The sequence below is a fragment of the Eleutherodactylus coqui genome, chromosome 3, assembly GCF_035609145.1.
Source record: "Eleutherodactylus coqui strain aEleCoq1 chromosome 3, aEleCoq1.hap1, whole genome shotgun sequence".
NCBI classification, from domain to species: domain Eukaryota; kingdom Metazoa; phylum Chordata; class Amphibia; order Anura; family Eleutherodactylidae; genus Eleutherodactylus; species Eleutherodactylus coqui.
Window position 1 is genome coordinate 240,510,972 of NC_089839.1, and position 19,312 is coordinate 240,530,283.

The 19,312-nt window shown below is 43.4% G+C and overlaps 1 protein-coding gene across 2 annotated transcripts in view; it reads left to right on the plus strand.

The window, feature by feature from the left end:
• The window catches only part of KIF14 (kinesin family member 14), a 64,623-nt gene extending 46,405 nt beyond the window's left edge, over positions 1-18,218 (plus strand). For both annotated transcript variants that reach the window (XM_066597170.1, XM_066597171.1), the window contains exons 23-30: positions 1,562-1,656; positions 2,890-3,135; positions 6,672-6,856; positions 7,159-7,317; positions 8,230-8,352; positions 15,116-15,190; positions 15,380-15,503; positions 16,501-18,218. In XM_066597170.1, the coding sequence (XP_066453267.1) occupies positions 1,562-1,656; positions 2,890-3,135; positions 6,672-6,856; positions 7,159-7,317; positions 8,230-8,352; positions 15,116-15,190; positions 15,380-15,503; positions 16,501-16,748 (1,255 nt within the window). In that variant the 3' untranslated portion in view covers positions 16,749-18,218. The remainder of the gene's footprint in view (positions 1-1,561; positions 1,657-2,889; positions 3,136-6,671; positions 6,857-7,158; positions 7,318-8,229; positions 8,353-15,115; positions 15,191-15,379; positions 15,504-16,500) is intronic.
• The last annotated feature ends 1,094 nt before the right edge of the window (positions 18,219-19,312 follow it).

A 19,312-nucleotide genomic window follows, 5' to 3' on the forward strand; every position in this document is an offset into this window, starting at 1 on the left:
CTATATATGTAGGAGCAGCAAAAAGGACATTGTACAGCAGTACTGAACAGTGTAGATGTGATTTCAGTCACTGACAGTGAAACATTTACAGGAACTGGGATGTCACCTGGGCTCTGACCTCTGCCCCCGATCACTTCACTGATGTCATCACAGGTCCTTCACTTAATTAAAAACTCACAGAGCCAGACAGCAGGCATATGCTTACAGGACCTGTGGTGATGTCACTATCATGGGATCAGTCACCTGTGTAGGAGGAGTCCGGGGGTCACATAGCCAGGGGGTGATCAGTGTCTGCAGGATTCTGCTGTGCTGGTTGTGATCCCTGTTGTATGGGATGAAGAATGTATGTAGCAAAACTGGATGTGGCATGTAGCAGAGCTGCGTGTGTGTGTGTGTGTGGCGGGCGTGTAGCAGAGCTGCGTATGTGTGTGTGTGTGGCGGGCGTGTAGCAGAGCTGCGTATGTGTGTGTGTGTGGCGGGCGTGTAGCAGAGCTGCGCGCGTGTGGCGGGCGTGTAGCAGAGCTGCGCGCGTGTGGCGGGCGTGTAGCAGAGCTGCGCGCGTGTGGCGGGCGTGTAGCAGAGCTGCGCGCGTGTGGCGGGCGTGTAGCAGAGCTGCGCGCGTGTGGCGGGCGTGTAGCAGAGCTGCGCGCGTGTGGCGGGCGTGTAGCAGAGCTGCGCGCGTGTGGCGGGCGTGTAGCAGAGCTGCGCGCGTGTGGCGGGCGTGTAGCAGAGCTGCGCGCGTGTAGCAGAGCTGCGCGCGTGTGGCGGGCGTGTAGCAGAGCTGCGCGCGTGTGGCGGGCGTGTAGCAGAGCTGCGCGTTGAGTGTGTAAGACAGTTACATGTTCTGCCCTGACTACATCTCCTATAAACCCCCGTGGCCTCCATTGCTATGGAATACTAATGACCACCTAGCTGGACGGTAGCCGTTTGCTTACAGAATCTGTGATGTCACCCTTATGTGATCAGTCACCTGTGTTGGAGGAGACCAGGGGTCACATGACCTGAGGGTGATTAGTGTGTGCAGGACTTTGCTGTGCTGGTTGTGATCCTTGTTGTGTGGGATGAACAATGTATGTAGCAGAGCTGTGTGTGTATGACGTGCATGTAGTCTCCATATACAATACTTGTGTAAGCAGTATGTAATCTCACCGGTCAGTGAGCTATTAGTACATTTTGTCCACCAAGATGTATGTTTTTAGCAATTTTTCGGAGTGCGTGAACAGTTTAGATGGGAAGGGGAACAGGAGGAGTCTAATAAGCAAAGAAAGAGGCATTTTCTCTGAGGTTTCTTACAAAGTTTCTATTTTCTCGTACTATAGACTTTATGTAATGTATATTGAAAGCTCAGTGACCATTTAAGTATTTTATGATTCTTGTAGATCAAGCAGTATGATTCGGACTCCTATCATTCTACATAAAAGTAATTGATGCAGGCTTTTCACCCCATTTGATCTCCTTGAAAACAGGGGTAGCGGTCCTAAAAATTGCAGGCATAGAGGAAATCCCACCGATTTGGAGCTGATATTTTTTTCAGAGAATAACATGTGCTTTCTTTTTAAAGGAGCAAAAGCATCATGAAGAACAGGAGAATTTCTGGGTGTCTGCATGACATACAAGTTCACCCTATTCAAAGTTACCAGTCTGGAAACACATCAGGTGGATTTTAATGTCGTTTATGTTGAAATGAACTCAGGACATTGTTTCCCTTTTAACCCTCTTTGATATTATTCCTTTATTGATTTCTAAGTGATTTTATATGCCTCTGTAGCCTTAGAAGCATATTTAGCACTTGCAGTCAATAATTGCTTCCTTGGACAATCAGTAGACCTCCCTCTAGCACTGGCATTGCAACAACTGGGTAGCGACACTCCAGGAATCCAATCTGCGCATGCTCTTTCTGGTTCAGTAAAACCCAGCTCTTCAGCAGCACTGGGACAGCTCACTCCTCACAAGGCTGTCTGCACAAACTGCTGAGTCACACGAGAGCCTGCCCTTTACAGATAGTCCCCGACTTGCGAACATTCGAGTTACGAATTTCGCTAGATACGAACTATCTGTCCTGCACAGTATGATGTAATGCTATGGCATTACATCATACTGTGCAGGGACCGGGCAGGCTTCTATCAAGCCTGATAGAAGCCTGTCCGGTCAGATCGCGGCTGCTAGGCAGCCGGGGACCTCCTGAAAGGCCCTAGGGCTGTCTATGCAGAGCGCCTATCAAGCCGTGCGCTTGATGGGCACTCTGCATAGGCAGCCCTGGGGCCTTTCAGGAGGTCCCCGGCTGCCTAGCAACCACACAACGTCCCGCGATCTCATCGTGGGACGCTGTACGGGCCCCCTGAACGTCGGGTGCAGGCTGTTTCTTACAGCGGGCATCCGGCAGCAGCAGTTCCGACGAGCGACGCGGCTCGTCGGAACTGCTGCCATCGGGTGCCCGCTGTAAGAACAGCCTGCACCCGACGTTGTATGGAGCGGGATCCACCCGCGTGCCCGCTCCATACTACCATTTGTTCGACTTGCGAACAAAATGGACTTGCGAACAGGCTCCTGGAACGAAATCTGTTCGCAAGTCGGGGATTAACTGTATATCTCATTTATCAGCAGGCGGTTCAGGTCCTATTAATCCACAACGGCAAAGTTAGAGTACAAAAACAGTCTTGTGACCTCTCTGAAGGTCCTTGCAGTAAAAATAAAGTAGAGCAGTAATATTTATAGATATAGAAGTGGGCATTTAGCCCTGTACACTTATTATCCCCATTTCAGGAAAAAAGACCTTTCCAAAAACGTACTTTCACGCTCTGCTAAATCAAACACTGTGCTATGACTTTTACAAGCCTTCGTAGTAGAAATACTGTACTGTGACGTTTAATACTTTGTGTCTATCTACAGGTTTAATGAACAATTCCAGCAGCTTTTTGAGTAATTCCAGCAGTTTTTGCTCAAACCCCATAGATTCCCATCTTCCTGGGGTCTGTAAGGATCTAATAGGATCTGCCCTGGATTACCTGGGTCAAAGTCATGCAAATGAGAGCAACATGGCTGACAGTGTGATCTGCTGTCTACTTACTGTGTGTTCTGCAGTCCGCACGCTGTCTCAGGCATACGAGCAGCAGGATGATGATGGCACAGATGCCCGTAAGTGCAAAAACGTGTTATTTCACAATGAATTTGTATCCATTTTAGTGCGTGTTGTACATTCACACACTGAAGCCATCAATGTATGATTGTTGGGCAGCCTACACTTGGGCCCCCGTGATCAGCAGAATGAAGGGATGCAACATATATACTCCTGTGCTGATACTGCAGTTTAACATCATTCATTGTGTTTGAAGAAAACCTACAGCAGAAGGGATTGCAACCCTCCAACGGCCAGTCCCAGATCTTTCGATTAGTGCCTCGTGTGGCACAGAGTGTTAAAGCAGCAGAATTGCAGTCCTAAGCTCTTGCTCACGACCTAAAAGGTTGTGAGTTTAATCCCCACATGGTTCAGGTAGCCGGCTCAGGGTTCACTCATTTTACGGACCTTGGAAGGATGGAAGGCTGAGTACCCAGCTTGGTGGGGGGTAATAAATAAAATTATCTGAAAGTGCTGCGGAATAAGATTTATTTCTATTTTTTATTTCCTTATGGTCACACATTGATGGCCCATCTGCATAGGCTGCTAGTTGTATTCCTGCAAGAACCCCTTCACAGAAACCTCTTCGGGGATGAGGGGTATTCCGAGACACTTGCCCCTTGTACTATTGATGACTTATCCTGCCTATAGGTTGGGATCTAAATGATGCTATACATATATCCTGAAGTACCTTTAGAATCCTTAGGGCAATATATGGAATCTGAAATGCCCTGTCCTTCTATTATGTGACTCCAGCAGCTGAAGGAAGGAATTTAAATTAACCAAACAATATGGAGTTCTTTATATAGTTGCTTTAACGCTACAGTTACATCCTGCAGGTTTGGGGTGTGTATGGAAGGGGGATCGGGGGGCTGGTCCTGCTCCATACATCGCGGGTGCCGGCTGTTTCTTACAGCAGATACCCATATGCAACAGCAAAGATTCGCAGCACAGGTCATTGGAGCTGTTAACCCTTTAAATGCCATTGTCAATTTTGACAGCAGTATTTAAATTCCCCGACTGATGTTTGGGGGCCCCAGGGCTGTCATTGCAGATTGCCTATCAAACCGTACCTGTGGTATAGCTTGATAGATTGCCAATCAGATCCCAGTAGGATGTAATGCTATGGCATTACATCACAATCCAGGAGCAATCAAAGCATCGCACGTTTTCCCCCCTTTAGGGACTTTAAATAAACAGTAAAATGAATTTTTTTTAAATATCAAAATTTAATAAAATTTTATTTTAATGTTTTGCTATCTTTATAGTAAAAGAATCTAAATGATAAAACAAAAGAACATATTTGGTATCGCTGCATCCGTAAAAGGCCGATCTATCAAAATAATGTATTATTTACCCCACACAGTGAACATTGTCAGAAAAAACAATATAGAATGCCAGAATTGCGCTCTTTTTGGTGACTGTCGCCAAGAAAAAAAATGTAGTAAACAGCGATCAAAAAGTCATGTGTACACCAAAATGGTACCAATAGAAATTAAAGGACATACCGCAAAGCATGAGCCCTTGCACAACTATGTAGATGTAAAAATACACAGGTTATGGCTGTGAGAAGTTGGTGGCAGAGAGTAACTTAAAAAAAATTAAATATCTTTGAAAAAATATAAAAAAGTAGTGCAGCAAAAAAAAAAATACAACATATGAATTTGGTATCGTAGTAATTGTACTGACCCATAGAATTATCAGGTGGTTTGTTACAGTGTGTACGCTGTAGAAACAAGACACACCCAAAGATGGCGGAATTTGGTTTTTTTTTCCATTGCACTCCACTCCAATTTTTTAAAAGTTTTTTTACAGTACGTTATATAATACATTATGTAGTACCATTGAGAAATTCAACTTGTCCCGCAAAAAACAAGCCCTCAGACAGCTACGTTGATGGATAAATAACCCTTTCCAATCCACTGTCTGACGTCTGAAGACATAATTTAAGGCTGTACTGCTCCGCTCTTGAAAGACGTCTGTCGGGGTTCTCTAAGGCCTCCCTCACACAGGGCGTTTTGTACAGCATTTAACGCTGCCTTTTCAGCCCAGCGCTAAACGCTGTACAACGCTCTCATTCATTTCAATGAAACTGCTCACACAGGGCTGAAAACGCAGCGCCTTCCAACGCTGTGCTTTGACAGCGATGCAAGTTCTATTTTTGGGCGTTTTCAGCCCTGCGTCACCCATTAAAATGAATGGGCAGCGGTTTTAGCACTGCTGAAAACGCGGCAACACTTGGTGCCACGTTTTTGGCAGCGTTAACCGCTCACCGATTTTCGGGGTGAGGGCTTGCAATAGAAGCCCTACCCCGAAAATCAGTCCCAGCTAACTAGAGAAAAAAAAGAAAGTGATACTCACCTAGCCGCTGCAGTCTGGGTCGCGACCGCTGGTCTCTGCCGCTCATCCGGGCTTCTCCAACACTCCCAAGTCTATTGCCGTAGGCCAGGTTTGAGAACCTCGCCTCCAGCAATAGAGTGCTGTGATTGGTTATCGGCGCGCTCGATGTCCAATCACAGCCCTTCATTGACTGACTCAGCCAATCAGCGCCGGCAAGCTCTGATTGGCTGAGACAGTCAATGAAGGGCTGTGATTGAGCATCGAGCAAGCGCCGACAACCAATCACAGCACTCTATTGCTGGAGGCGGGGTTCTCAAACCTGGCCTACGGCAATAGACTTGTGAGTGCAGAGGAAGCCCGGATCAGCGGCTAGGTGAGTATTGCTTTTTTCTTTTTCTTTTCAGCATCCTTGGCTGCGTTTTCAGCCGAGCTGAAAACACAGCCAAAACGCTGGCATAAAGTATGCCAGCGCTGCTGAAACGGGGCGGAATCTGCAGTAACGCAGCGTTGAGTAACGCAGCGTTGAGTAACGCAGCGTTGAGTAACGCAGCGTTGAGTAACGCAGCGTTGAGTAACGCAGCGTTGAGTAACGCAGCGTTTCTGCAAACTCCCTGTGTGAGGAAGGCCTTACTGTATATTGCCAGCCTCTCTGCTGTTGGAGCCTATCCAACGTGTCACCTCATGCAGTACCGACTTTAGCTAGTAGATAGCGCTGTTCTTTAACGGCAGAAAAAGAGTAAGCCCCCTAGGAAAACCAGGATACGAATTGGATTGGAAAGGGTTAAAAGTTATGATTTTTTTTTTTTTAAAGGAGGGGAGGAAAAAATGAAAATAGGGGTGGTGGAGGAGGAGGGGGGAGCTATATCCTTAAGGGGTTGCTATTAAAATTGTGCAACAAAAGTAGAGATTTTGGGCTATCCATTTTACGTTCTTGTGTATGTGAAACCATGAATTTCTAGAATCTGTTGTTCTTTATGTCTTTTAAAAAAAAATATATATATATTTTAAAGCACTTTTACAACTATCTAAAAAAACTAACAGTAAAAACAGATCAGTAAAATGACAAACTGTAAAACAAAAAAGGCATTCCCAAAAGATGGGGAGTAATCTCACTGAAGAGAGACGTACCTCCACGTAGGGAGGGAAATCTCACCTTACCCAGAAAAATAGATCTACAAACCAGGTAACTCCGCCTAATTTCTTGCTGTCTTTTCAGTGTTCTTGGTTAATCGTGCGGCCCAATTACAGAGCGTACAAATGACATCTGCATTTCAACAGCTTGTTGTGTTCAGCAAGCATTGGTTGGACCATTTAGCTGAAGACCAGGGGAGTTCCCAACAGGCGGACAGCCTGGTGTTGTCTATCAGGAAGCTGGGGGGATACCTGCAGCTGCTCTTACAGGTGATCTTGGCGTTGCACCATCATTGTATTTATAGTTGATCTTTCCACATCTGTCAGTTTCCTCAGCCACCAGTAATATATGATCTTCACTGTGCATCACTGTGCAAGAAAATAGGAAGTATTTTATGATGTTTTTAATATACTGGACAAGAAAATATTCTGTGATCGTATGCAATAACATTGTGAAGTTTGGACTGTTGAAGCCACCATCTGACTGGTTGTCTTTAGGTTACAGCAATGTTTTCTATGTTGCATTGATTGGTTTCTGTAACTATTGCCACTCACTGGTTACATTTTGTTAGGGTTGTTGCTCTGATTTATCAGCGATGGTTACAGAAGCAAAATATAAAGCCAACCGTACAACGGAGCAGATACTACAGAACATTGGGAGCTTGGCTGCACTGAATGGCACTAAGTTACATCTTTTGGAAGAGGAATCTACAACAGAACATGGTCTCCAGGTATAAAATCTACGCAAGCCAAGAAACTTGACTTTTTCTTAATTGTCTAACATGGTATTTGGTATATATAGGTCACTAATCAGCATGGCATAATTTCTCTGAATACAGTTTTTTTTTTTGTGTGGTCCGATAATGCTAATACCATCCTACCCGTTCAAAGGTGTCCGTTTTGTGGTGCTCCTTGTTTGCACCCCAACCCTACAATGCTACTTAATTTATATTGGTGCTGGCCTGTGACACAAAGTGAACAATGGGGTCACTGGTGAATTGCTTCCTTTGTCTAAATGCCACTTTTAAAGAAAATCGTTCTTGCAAGCAGCACATCTCCCCGTGTGAATGGGGGATGTGCTGCTGACAGTGATGAAAGTGTAAAGGAGAGGAGTGATCGTATTGACTTTTCGCCCCCTTGTATACTAAGTCGGGCTGTGTGAATGCCATTTAAATGAGCACTGATCGCAATAAGTGCTTGTTAATTGGCTCATATTCAACAGTGTAAAACCACCTTAAAGGAGTTTTCTCACGTTTTACTATTGAGGACCTATCCTCAATATGTCAATAATAGCAGATTGGCGGGAATCCTCCAGCCCATTGTCCGCGCAGGGCCGGACATCGTCCTTCAGGAGTGAAGTTGTCTAATACACTTTGGGCTTTGACCATCAATATGGCAGGGCTGCAGCTGCATACCTACATGACAAGTCCTCTTTAAGAAAATATAGACTATGAGATGTCACTGTAACGAGGAGTTTTTGCACTTTTCCTTTGATAGAGCCAACATACTAAGGTACTACATACATCATGGCTTATAGTATTCATATACTGGGTTAGGTAATGGTCATTTATATGATACAAGAGCTAGGAAACCTATATGTTATTTTCAGATTTGATTTCTTAGTTGTATTCTTACTCTTCCAGAAGTCTATCAGTGAGCTGCTTCACATTGGGTTGCGTTGTGGATTAGAGAGTCTAATCGACAGTGGAGTGCAAGCTTCACGCATGATGCAAACAGATCTGGATAGATTCTCGGTTTATGACAAGGTAAGGAGAAATGCCAGGTTCCTGTCAACTTGTTGGGCTTTTCCTTTCGGCCACAATCTGTATTTAACAATAAAGAAAAAAATCCAGCATTTTTCACACTGCCCACAGAGCCTAATAATAGTCTATTACTACCTGAACTGCATAGAAGGCTTTGCAGCATTCATCTCTCTAACATCACAGGCAGGATTACACTGAAAGGTTAACACCTATATGTAGATAAAACAGGATCCACTATTCACGAGAGGTATAATCTGTGACTGTCTACTACCCCTCCCTGCAAAATGACTACTGCACAGAGCATGTCTAGAACAGTCTCCAGTACAAGTCAATGGGCCAGCTCCTGTCCACTGTGTGAATGGCCTAGGAAGCTGCTGTAAAGCATCTCTTCTAAATGCTCTTAATGTTTTTAAATGTAGCTCAGGAAAGATGGCAGCTCCCAGCGTCATGTACAGACAAATGAATAAAAAATTCTGCACTCAGAAAATAAGGATTAGAACATGGATTTCTACAATTTAGAAAGTAAACCAGAGAAGAATACAAATTTGTCAATTATTGAAACAGCATGTGGAAGAGTGTGGTGCTGGTTATAGGGGGAAAAAAACACATGCATTGGTCCGTGTTTATGCCACTGAATCAGCGGACATGTGTTAAAGGGAAGGAAATATGTTGACTTAACCCTTTCCAATCCACTGTCTGACGTCTGAAGACATTATGATTTAAGGCTGTACAGCTCCGATGTTGGAAGACGTCCGTCGGGGTTCTCTTACTGTATATGGCCAGCCTCTCTGCTGTCGGAGCCTATTAAACGTGTCCCCTCGTGGTACTGGCTTTAGCCAGCATATAGAGCTGTTGTGTAATGGCAGAAAAAGAGTAAGCCCCCTAGGAAAACCAGGATACAAATTGCGTTGGAAAGGGCTAATGTAGTGTCACATTTAGACCTCTGGGAGTTCATATAGAGATTACCATTATTCCTATAGACTTAATATTGCTCTTTTAATACCCTTTCTTAAAGATAAAGTTAAAATATGGCGCTCCCTACCTTGATCCATAGCTGAGAGAATAAACCTTCTTATTAATATGATAGCCCTCTTGTAGCTTCTCTATAACTTACAGCATATTGATGATATATAATCCCCCAGCAATTCTTTATCAAAGTAAATTCAATATTGTTATTTTTCGTTTGGGGAAATTCAAGAATAAAATTAGGAATAGAAACATTACAGCTCCCTAAAAAGATGTCCGGAATGGCACTGCCTTGTTTTATATTATATTCTATTGCAGGTCAAATGCAATATTTACAACACTTGGACCCTTACCAAATGTTGAACATCATCTCACGTACTATTTCTCTTCTATTTTGTTGTGGACCGTTTTGGAAAATCACAGGATACATTCTAAATATTCATTACCAATTCATAAATTAGCCATCCGAATATAGGAACTAGCCAAGCACATGACCGGGTATAGGGACCTCCCTTCTGAGACTCCTTTGTGGGATAATAAAGGACTTGCACATCTTTATACACTACTTGATTCTAGATATTGGATAGAGCATGGCATAACATCGGCATCACATCTACGTGAGATTTTTGTATCTTTTGACCAACTACAACAGCTATACCCCGATCAAGCTTCTATACGTGTGTCCAGCTACATCACGCAGTATGTGCCCAGTATACTGAGCCTTGTACAACCATATCAATCTATCCTTTGATTGGGATGCTATGTGCACAAGGGCCTAAAGGGTTAATTTTCTCTATATATACACTCACCCGATTCAGTCCAAATGTTCAGCTATATATCTAAAAGTAGAGGATAAATGGAGGTTCCTTGTTCCATCACTTACTAACGAGGATTAGTTTTAAGCTATGAAATCTCATTTATCAGTATCTCAGGTGGTTAATAACACTCATTCAATTATACCTTTTGCTTTAATGCTACATGACTCCCACAAGACTGTACCTGATGGGTAGTCGGACCATTTACAAATGTCAGATGTTTTGCACCAGATACTGATTGTATACATTTTATGTAATGATGCACTGAGATTTAAATATTTTGGTGACCTGAAGGTTGCGGGGATTCCAGTACCGAGAGTCCCAGAGATTTGTTTACCAAGAATTCTGGATAACGAACAATGGCAACACCATGTACAGATTTTATCATGCGGGGCGGTGGCGATGAAACGGATGGATAGATTACTTCCAACTATGGCCCGATGGAGAGATATGGTTAACAATATCATTCGCTATGAAACCATTATCTTTAAAAATAGAAAATGTCCTTTCAACTAAGATGCTGAGCAAAATGTTTCATGTTCACCTAGCTGTCTGATGAACAGGTATGTGAACATTGAAATGCGTTACATTCGCTGGTTGTAAATTAAAGCATCATCTGTTTTATTACCTTTGTCTTCCAAGCATAACCAACAACAGGTCACGCTAGAGTCCTAGCTTTCTCGTCTGTACCATTGGGGAACAAAGCTGAGGACCATGGATATATCTATTGCCACTAGAAGAGGGGCACTAAGCAGAAAACGTTAGCTCCTCCTACTAGATATATTCCCCCATTGGCAACAAGCTTAACCAGTTTGTATTTAAAGGGGTTGTCCCGCGAAAGCAAGTGGGGGTATACACTTCTGTATGGCCATATTAATGCACTTTGTATTATACATTGTGCATTAAATATGAGCCATACAGAAGTTATTCACTTACCTGTTCCGTTGCTAGCGTCCCCGTCGCCATGGTGCCGTCTAATTTCAGCGTCTAATCTCCCGATTAGACGCGCTTGCGCAGTCCGGTCTTCTCCCTTCTGAATGGGGCCGCTCGTGCTGGAGAGCTGCTCCTCGTAGCTCCGCCCTGTCACGTGTGCCGATTCCAGCCAATCAGGAGGCTGGAATCGGCAATGGAACGCACAGAGTCCACGGTGCACCATGGGAGAAGACCTGCGGTCCACCGTGGGTGAAGATCCCGGCGCCCATTTTCGCAAGGTAAGTAAGAAGTCACCGGAGCGCGGGGATTCGGGTAAGTACTATGCGTTTTGTTTTTTTTTTTTAAACCCCTGCATCGGGTTTGTCTCGCGCCGAACGGGGGGGCTATTGGAAAAAAAAAAACCCGTTTCGGCACGGGACAACCCCTTTAAGCAGTGGGAGCAGCCAAAAAACAGTTAATATAACCTGAATATTGTAAGCCCGAGTAGCACCATGTACATGGTAAGAAGAGCACTCCAACAATGAGTGTGTGTAAAGTACTAATAGACTGGATGGGTACTGTGTCGTTCTGTGAACAAGACAAGTGAGCTTTTACGGTTAGTAAATAAATTTTGTTTTCTTTTCCGTATCATTGGGATACACAGCTGAAGACCATGCGATGTTCCAAAGCAGTCGCTCAGGCAAGGAAAAGTATATAGGGACACATGCGGTCAGTTTATAGCAGTCTGCAAATCTCCAACTGAGGAAGGAGTCTGTGGATGCAAATGTATGCACCCGGTAAAACTTTGTAAAGGTGTGCAAAGAGGTCCATGTAGCAACCTTACACACCTCCATAACGGAAGTCCAGTTGTATACTGCCTAAGTAGAATGCACTGCAAAGAGGATGGGGTGCTTTGTCCTTGGCACGGTAGGCTGAAGAGACCAAGTGAGAAATGATGAGATTGGGAAGCCACCAGGCCATGTCTTGGGCCATCAGAGATTACAAACAGAAGTCAGGGTGTCTGAAATATGCTGTTCGAGTAAGATAGGTTCGCAAAGCTTACAATAGATCCAGCTTGCGAGGGGCACGTTCTTTCTGAGAACTGCGACGCAACAAAAAGAAAGCAGGATGATCTCACGAACGTGAAAAGCCCACATCATTTTACGTAGAAAGGAGGGAACAGGTCATCGTTCACAGTCTTTCATTAGGACAAGGTGGTACTGAGGTCTGGCCGATAACTGCCCAGAGGGATGAGACTGTAGTGCAGCCAGTACTAGATTAAGGTCTCCTTGGGATAAGCGAATGGTATGGAGGAGTGGCGTGAGCGATCCCTTGTAGCAAAGTAGGTACGAACAACTGAAAGGCTAGTAGGCGCTGTAAAAGTATGCATAATTGGCTGTATAGGGAACTAAGGCCCAAGCCCGTCTCCAGAGCCCTCCTACCGGAAGGACAGTAGGAGGGCGAAGGGAAAAAACACACAGGGTAGAAGTTGCGTAGATCACACGATAGGTAATTTTTCTAGGCTCAATGATAAATCCAAGATGAGGAAGGTTATCTGTGTACTACACCCAGCTGAGCCAATCTAGGTTGATGAGGATCACCGAGAGACCTTCCATCCTGATCCTCTTGAGAAGTCGTGGGAAGGGTTAAAAGGCATATGGAAAACTCCTCCAGTTCTATGGATACAGTGAGAGATCCCAGTGACTCCTTGTGGAAATGCCAGACTTACAGACTGATTCAACATCTTTAGGTCCAGAATAAGCCTGACAGTGCCATCCTTCTGGAGTACCACAAAGGGTTGCAATAGAAACCATAAAGTGTTGAGAAGGAGGAACTGGAATGATGACACTTCGAGAAGTTAGGTTGTGTCTCGCCTGAGCAGAAGTGCTGGCCTTTAAAGGAGACCTTGTTGTTCTCAAGCTAGAGTTGCGGTCTTGAGGTTGCTCAGAAAGTTTTATGGCAGGTAAGAACTTTTCTCACCCGTGCATCAGAGATGATCTTATCCAACCTTGCATCTAAAAAGTCTTGAATCAACAAATAAAGGCTTGAACAAGACTTTTTTTTGAGGAGGCATCCCTGTCCCAGGAGTTTATCTACAGTGTGCGGCTACCGAAGCCGCTGAGGTGCGAGTTAAGAGCCTGGCTGTGTCCTGGGAAGCTTTCACAGATGGCTTTCTTGCCTGGCTTATCTGATGTGCAATGTCTGCTAATTCTTCCGGAGGAGAACCAGAAAGAATACCTCTGCGCAATTGTGTGGCCCATTTAGTAGTGGCCTTAGCCAGGTAGAGGCGAACCCTGGCCTGAGTACCGAATCTACTGCCGCAAAGGAGGTTTTGGCTACTGATTCCGTCTGTCTGCCATAGAAAAGCTGGTGTGTTTCGCCAAATGGGACACAAAAGGATCCTCTGCTGGTGAAGACTATCGTTACTTCACAAACTCCTTTGGTAAAGGACATATAGGGTCGAGACTCTTAGGTGCCGTATAAAGCATTTGTCGGGAAGGTCTTTGGAGAACACTTTGGACGTTTGAAGGAAAAGGTCACTGCTGACCTAGTAGGAGTCTGATCTGATATCTGAAGGGTATCCTCCACTGCGACCGTAAGACTATTCACCATAGTGAAGAGATTAGAAGCTTGTTCTTTGTCCAGATAAACATCAGAGGGGGACTTGGGTAGTTCAACTTCTGAGAAAGTATTGGCTAGAGGAAGATTATGAGTGCATCCTGAGAAATTGCTGACCGGGAGGACAATGAAGGAGATCTGGATGCCCGTTATGATAGTCTAGTCCTCTTTTGTTGTCTACCATGAGATAAGGAGTCTTGCAAAACGGGGTCATCTCAATCATCTACACAGTAAATAGGTGGACTAGAAACCTGGTCCAATCTGTCTAAAATTGCAGTAGATGCCCTAGTTACTTCTGAAACCGACTGTGACTGGGAGCATGCCCACTCCGATTTTAGTGTGGGCTGGGCAGGAGGGTGGCCTATAGTAGTAGGAGCTACAGCCACCTGTCATGCTTGAACCGCCTGCATGTAAACTTTGTTTGCAGCAAGAGCACGTGTAGTATGTGGCACTGGGTGACCTTGTGTAGAGTCTTCTGGTCTGATATGACACAAAAATGTCTGACCGTTATTTACTATAGAACTGTCATGCATTACTAGTGCAAATGATACTGTAGGAGGAGCCACACAGCAGGGGAGCATGCCGCTTTGGGCAAAGCTTACCCAAAGTAGAACTGGCCTGTGGAGCAATGGATCACTGTAGGATGACCTTGATTCTTCTATGAAGAATGATGCTGTGTAGAATCCATGGGAGGCACCACAGGTTCCAGCAAGCTTGCTTGAAAAGAGGTGGGGCCAGGGAACAGGCACGTCTTGCTGAAGGGCAATAGCAGGGGCCAATCTGATCCCTGGAATGATTGTGCGCCCTGATTGCGCTTGCCTGCCTTTATCAAGGAAGAGAATTCTCTGGTTTAAAAAGAAAAAAGAGGGGACCCTATGGCTGCTGGGTCACATTCAAGTTAGTGCTTGAACGTACCTCCTTTTTCTTAGGAGGTCAGGGCAGACAACAGAATGGTTAACTCAGTTCTGTTGACCCTCCCATGGTAGGGTAACGGAGAGTACTGCCTCCCTGTTATCCCCCAAATCCAAGAGGTTCTGAAGACCAGCTATAAAAAAACAGGTCTGCCTCCCATGGACACTAAGTTGTAACTGTAGCTGGACCCACAGTCTACAGCTGTGTCCCCGATAGACGAGAGAGAGAATTTGTGTGTTTTTTTTTTTTTTTGTAGCTCCTCTTCCTGACGTGACTACATGCTAGTCTACCCATAAGTCAACCAGCATACTAGGCCAGCAGATTTTTGTTTTCTTTCACCCATGTACTATACATACTGGTAACTGCGTAATTTTCTCTTATTATGTACATTTATCTGACTTTGTAGTGTGTCATTGACTATAAGGCCTCTAAGTGCTTATGTAATATTTTAAGTATCCTGAATTTCTCTAGTTTACACTGAATACAGAACATGGTGATTCCACCCACTTTGAACATCCAGATATTTTGTTCTGTTTTTCTAGGTTCTTGAAGACATAAAGAAGAATTCCAACAGATTATCTTATTTCATTCAGAACAGCTTAGCCTCTTTTAAAAAGGTACGATCTATTGTTTTATAATATAAGCACATGTATACATTTGGATGCTTGTAACATATTAGCTTGGCATTCAGTACTTTGCTAATGTGCCATGCTAAGCATAGATGGACTCTATTTTATTTATCTTAGAACACCTTGGGAATTCTTCAATGTATTCCACTAACATTTTTCCCCTCTAAATTGCTGTAGTTAAACCTGGACCTGCTGATGAAAGACCTATCGTTTAGTGTTCGGCGCTCCCTGAGTACAGGGCTACGCCATATCAAAAACAGCATGGACTTGTTGCGAAATAATGTAGTTGCCCTATTAAGAGGTAAATCTTGTGTACTGTATCTTCACCGTTGCTGTTCTGTCTTTGGGTGTTTTATTCTAGTGGTAATCTTGTTTGTGCTTGTAAATATCCATGTACAGATCTTGTTACCTGTCCCTACCGCTATATATCCATTTCCATAGGCATCCATCTATGTGCTTTTGGTTCAGATGCTGGTCATTGCTTTTCCTAACATTTTGCAAGCTACAGAGATAAATGTTTTATTTTAATGCAGTGAAACCTCTCCAAAAGACGTCTTTGAGAAGACCAACCCCTTGTCCAGAGCACACTTCTTGTGACACATTTTCAGTTCCACTACATATTATGCATACTGGCCGCCATCTTTGAGAAGAACACTCCCCCTAAAAGATAACCATCCAAAAATTGCCTTGAAAAGTGATCTTAAGGAGGTTTCACTGTATGATATAATAATTATTAATGCATCAAATTAGCAACCATGGTTCAAAATTATATAACTAGCATTACAGAAATTCTTCATTGTAGGGCTACCAATGCAATCGGGCTGACCGCAATCTTGCCTGACCTCCCCAAACACATGCATGCTTAGCCAAGAGTGCCTGTGTTATGAATGCAGAGTGGGGTGTATTCCCAAGAACATAAGATAAGGTGGTGGTTGTAATCCGACTGCCTGTTCCTTATTTTCCCCGAAATTTGCCATTGGGGGAACGTTAGATGGCCACTATATGCATTAGATGATCATCTAGTATGGCTGAAATTGACAGGTTTGGCTGAACTAACTTTATTTATCTTTCTGTGAAGGTATACAACTACATGCCTTTGTTTCCAGATAACCGATATTAAACTAAATATCTTTTCATAAAATTATTCAGAGTCTTTAATTATATGTTACATTGGAGCAAATTGCTTGAAAAATTTGCACATAGTTTTAAAAATTTCCTGGCCAAGGTTTCTATCCTGTGTGTTTTTAAATTGTCATCTGTGGCAGTGTTATCAATTCTTTGAATTTTGTCTTTTGCAGGTTCTAACATAGATGCTTCAGAATTTCTTGCATGTCTAAACGACCTTAATTCATCATCAAGTCAAGTGAATAAAAGCCTGTCAGTACAAGTCGTTGGTATTCCTGAGCTTCAGACTTTGTTGGAGGCTCTGTCATGTGCTATTCATAAGAAGTACCGTGACAGACCTTCTCATAAAGCTCTCAAAGTACAGTCTTTAGAGGCATCAAGTCATGGTGTGTTCTCACCTACTACCATTCAATGGGTGTAGTCCTCATTTTCTACTTATAAGGCTGCAGGTAGATGATGACTGCTGCCGTGTGACACCTCGGCTCATACAAATGTATTGAGTGATACAGTTGGCTTTATGTAACAAAGCTTTAGCAGAGAAAAAGGGGCCTTGCTGACCTTTATGACTAATCAGAGCCTGGCCTACACTTTCTGAATCCTATTATAATCTGTAACGTGAGCTCTCAATAGGCTTTTTCTCTTTAAATAAGTTTTGATACATCAGGCTTTGTGTCTGACTAAGGCCCATTTACACGGGGCGATGATCGCTCAAACGACAGTTTGAGTGACGTCTTTGAGCGATTTTGCATAAAGTATTAAGTAACTACTCAGCTACGTAAGAGCAATTAATGTGTGCAAATGAAGCCTTTAGCTGAAAGCAGTTAATACCCGAGGGCTCTTATCTGCGCTCAGATCCTTTGTTCTCCAACAGAAACAGTGCTTTCAGCACTCCCCGTGGAGAACTCCTGATAAGGCTGAACGAAGATTTTTAGGTTGGACTGTATTTAACTATCATCTAGCAGTGCACGATGGCCGCCCATTTAGACGCAACAATTATAGCTCAAACGATCGCTTTTTAGCGATTTTTGAGCGATCGCTCCGTGTAAATGGGCCTTTAGTTTGTCTGCACTTCCTCCACTTCAAATATTGCAGCTAGTGACATTTTTTGTAAGTCACAATGCCAGGGCAGTATTTATAGGTAGTTGTCCAAAAGACTTTGCATGACACAAGTTTCCATCCAGATCTAGTCTAAGATTAAATATGACAAAATAGTACGGTTTCGAAACAAACTTGCACTGTATGGAGAATTTCTGTATTTATTTTTATCTTTGGCCATTTGTAAAAAAAAAAAGAAAAAATACCTTCTGTACATATAATATGAGTGTGTAATATATATATTTTTTGCATGTGAATATCACTCCAGTGAATACACTCACATTTAGAATTAATTATCCTCTGCTTCTCATGTGCTCATTGTCTTTATCTGTTGTAATGCACTTTGTATAAGCTGTTTTTAGGAAGTACTGTAGTTGTCACTTTAAACCCCATTCAACAATTGGCATTGCAAAACTGTTTATAAGTAAACCATTTGATGGTCTTAAGGTGGTTTCATGCAAGGGTATTATGGCTGTAAAAGCTCTGCTTGTCCCAAACTACATAGGGATCTAATGATACTGCTAAATCTGTCCATCAGACCCATGGTCAGGCCTCGACTTTTGGCCATAATGTGGGGATAAATATGCACCCATTTTATGTTCATGTGAAACCAGACTTGTGAGTAGAAGTATTTGCACATCTGAATAGAACAGATTTTAGTTCATAATGTAATGTCACATAAGCATGAAAGCCCTGGCTATGCTGTAGTGTGTGAAATAGTGTAATTACCCGTCCTGATTGTCTTCCATGTCTGCTATTTATGCTACATTCTATCACATATGGAGAATAAAATTAAGTCGCTTAAAACATTAATCTGTGGCTGTTGGTGTGTCATTTACCATAATCTATTCCAGTTCTGCTGTCTTATATTAAATCTGTTTTTTCTTTTAAAGTTTGTTCTAGTATTGCAGAAAAATCTTTTTGACCAATCTTGTTTTTCCGCGATACATCTTTTTTAAATTGCAGGCATCGGTTTTATCCCCTCTTCTTAGACTATGTGAACAGTAAGATTAGGAAAAGGGATATTAAAATCTGGTATGTGCAGGTCCAACCTCTGGGTCCAGCACCTATCTTGAGTTTGGGTCCCCATCACCCCTGGCCAGCCTGAATGTAGTGGCTGGAGGTGGTCAGGGTGACGAAAATATTGATACGGCTGCGCTCCTGTAAAGATCTAGTCCAATGTACAACAAGACAGAAAAGAATGATTAAAAATGGTGAGCACTCACATGTTGCAGGAAGTCTGTCTAAAAGATCCAAAAGTCCAGTTTAGCCTTATTCGGATGATTCATGTTACCGGATCTGGTGATAGGATAACAAAAATAGCCAAGCACCCCGCACTGTGTTTCGATAACTCCCAGAGAAGTCAATGGGAGATAAGCAAACAAGTGTAGCACAGCTAAGCTTGACTGTTTCATTCTGACCCACTTGTTATCAGCTGTGTTCCCATCTTGGCCATTGTTGGCCAAAGTAGGAACACCACTTTTAGCGTGTGTTCGCAAGTCACGGATTTGCAGTTTGTTTTTTTTTGTAGATCTGTAGCAGATTTCACTCCTTCAATTTAATTTAATTAAGAGGGTGAAATCTGCTGCAAATCTGAAACAAAATCTACAGCAAATCAGCGATGTGTGAATGCACCCTAAGGCTTCTTTCACACGAGTGCATATCGGTCATCCGTTTTCACGGCTGGCCGATATGCGCTGTACTATGATGCATTAGATTCCAATGCATCAGATCACATGGGAATATTTGTGAGACGTAAAAACACCTGGCCATGCCAATGTAGCGCCGGGCGTTTTTACGTCGCACCCAAAATATAGTCCCGGAACTATGTTTTGCGTCGGAATACGTCGGCCTCTGCATGGGCTCCTATGGGAGCCCATGGCAGCAGCC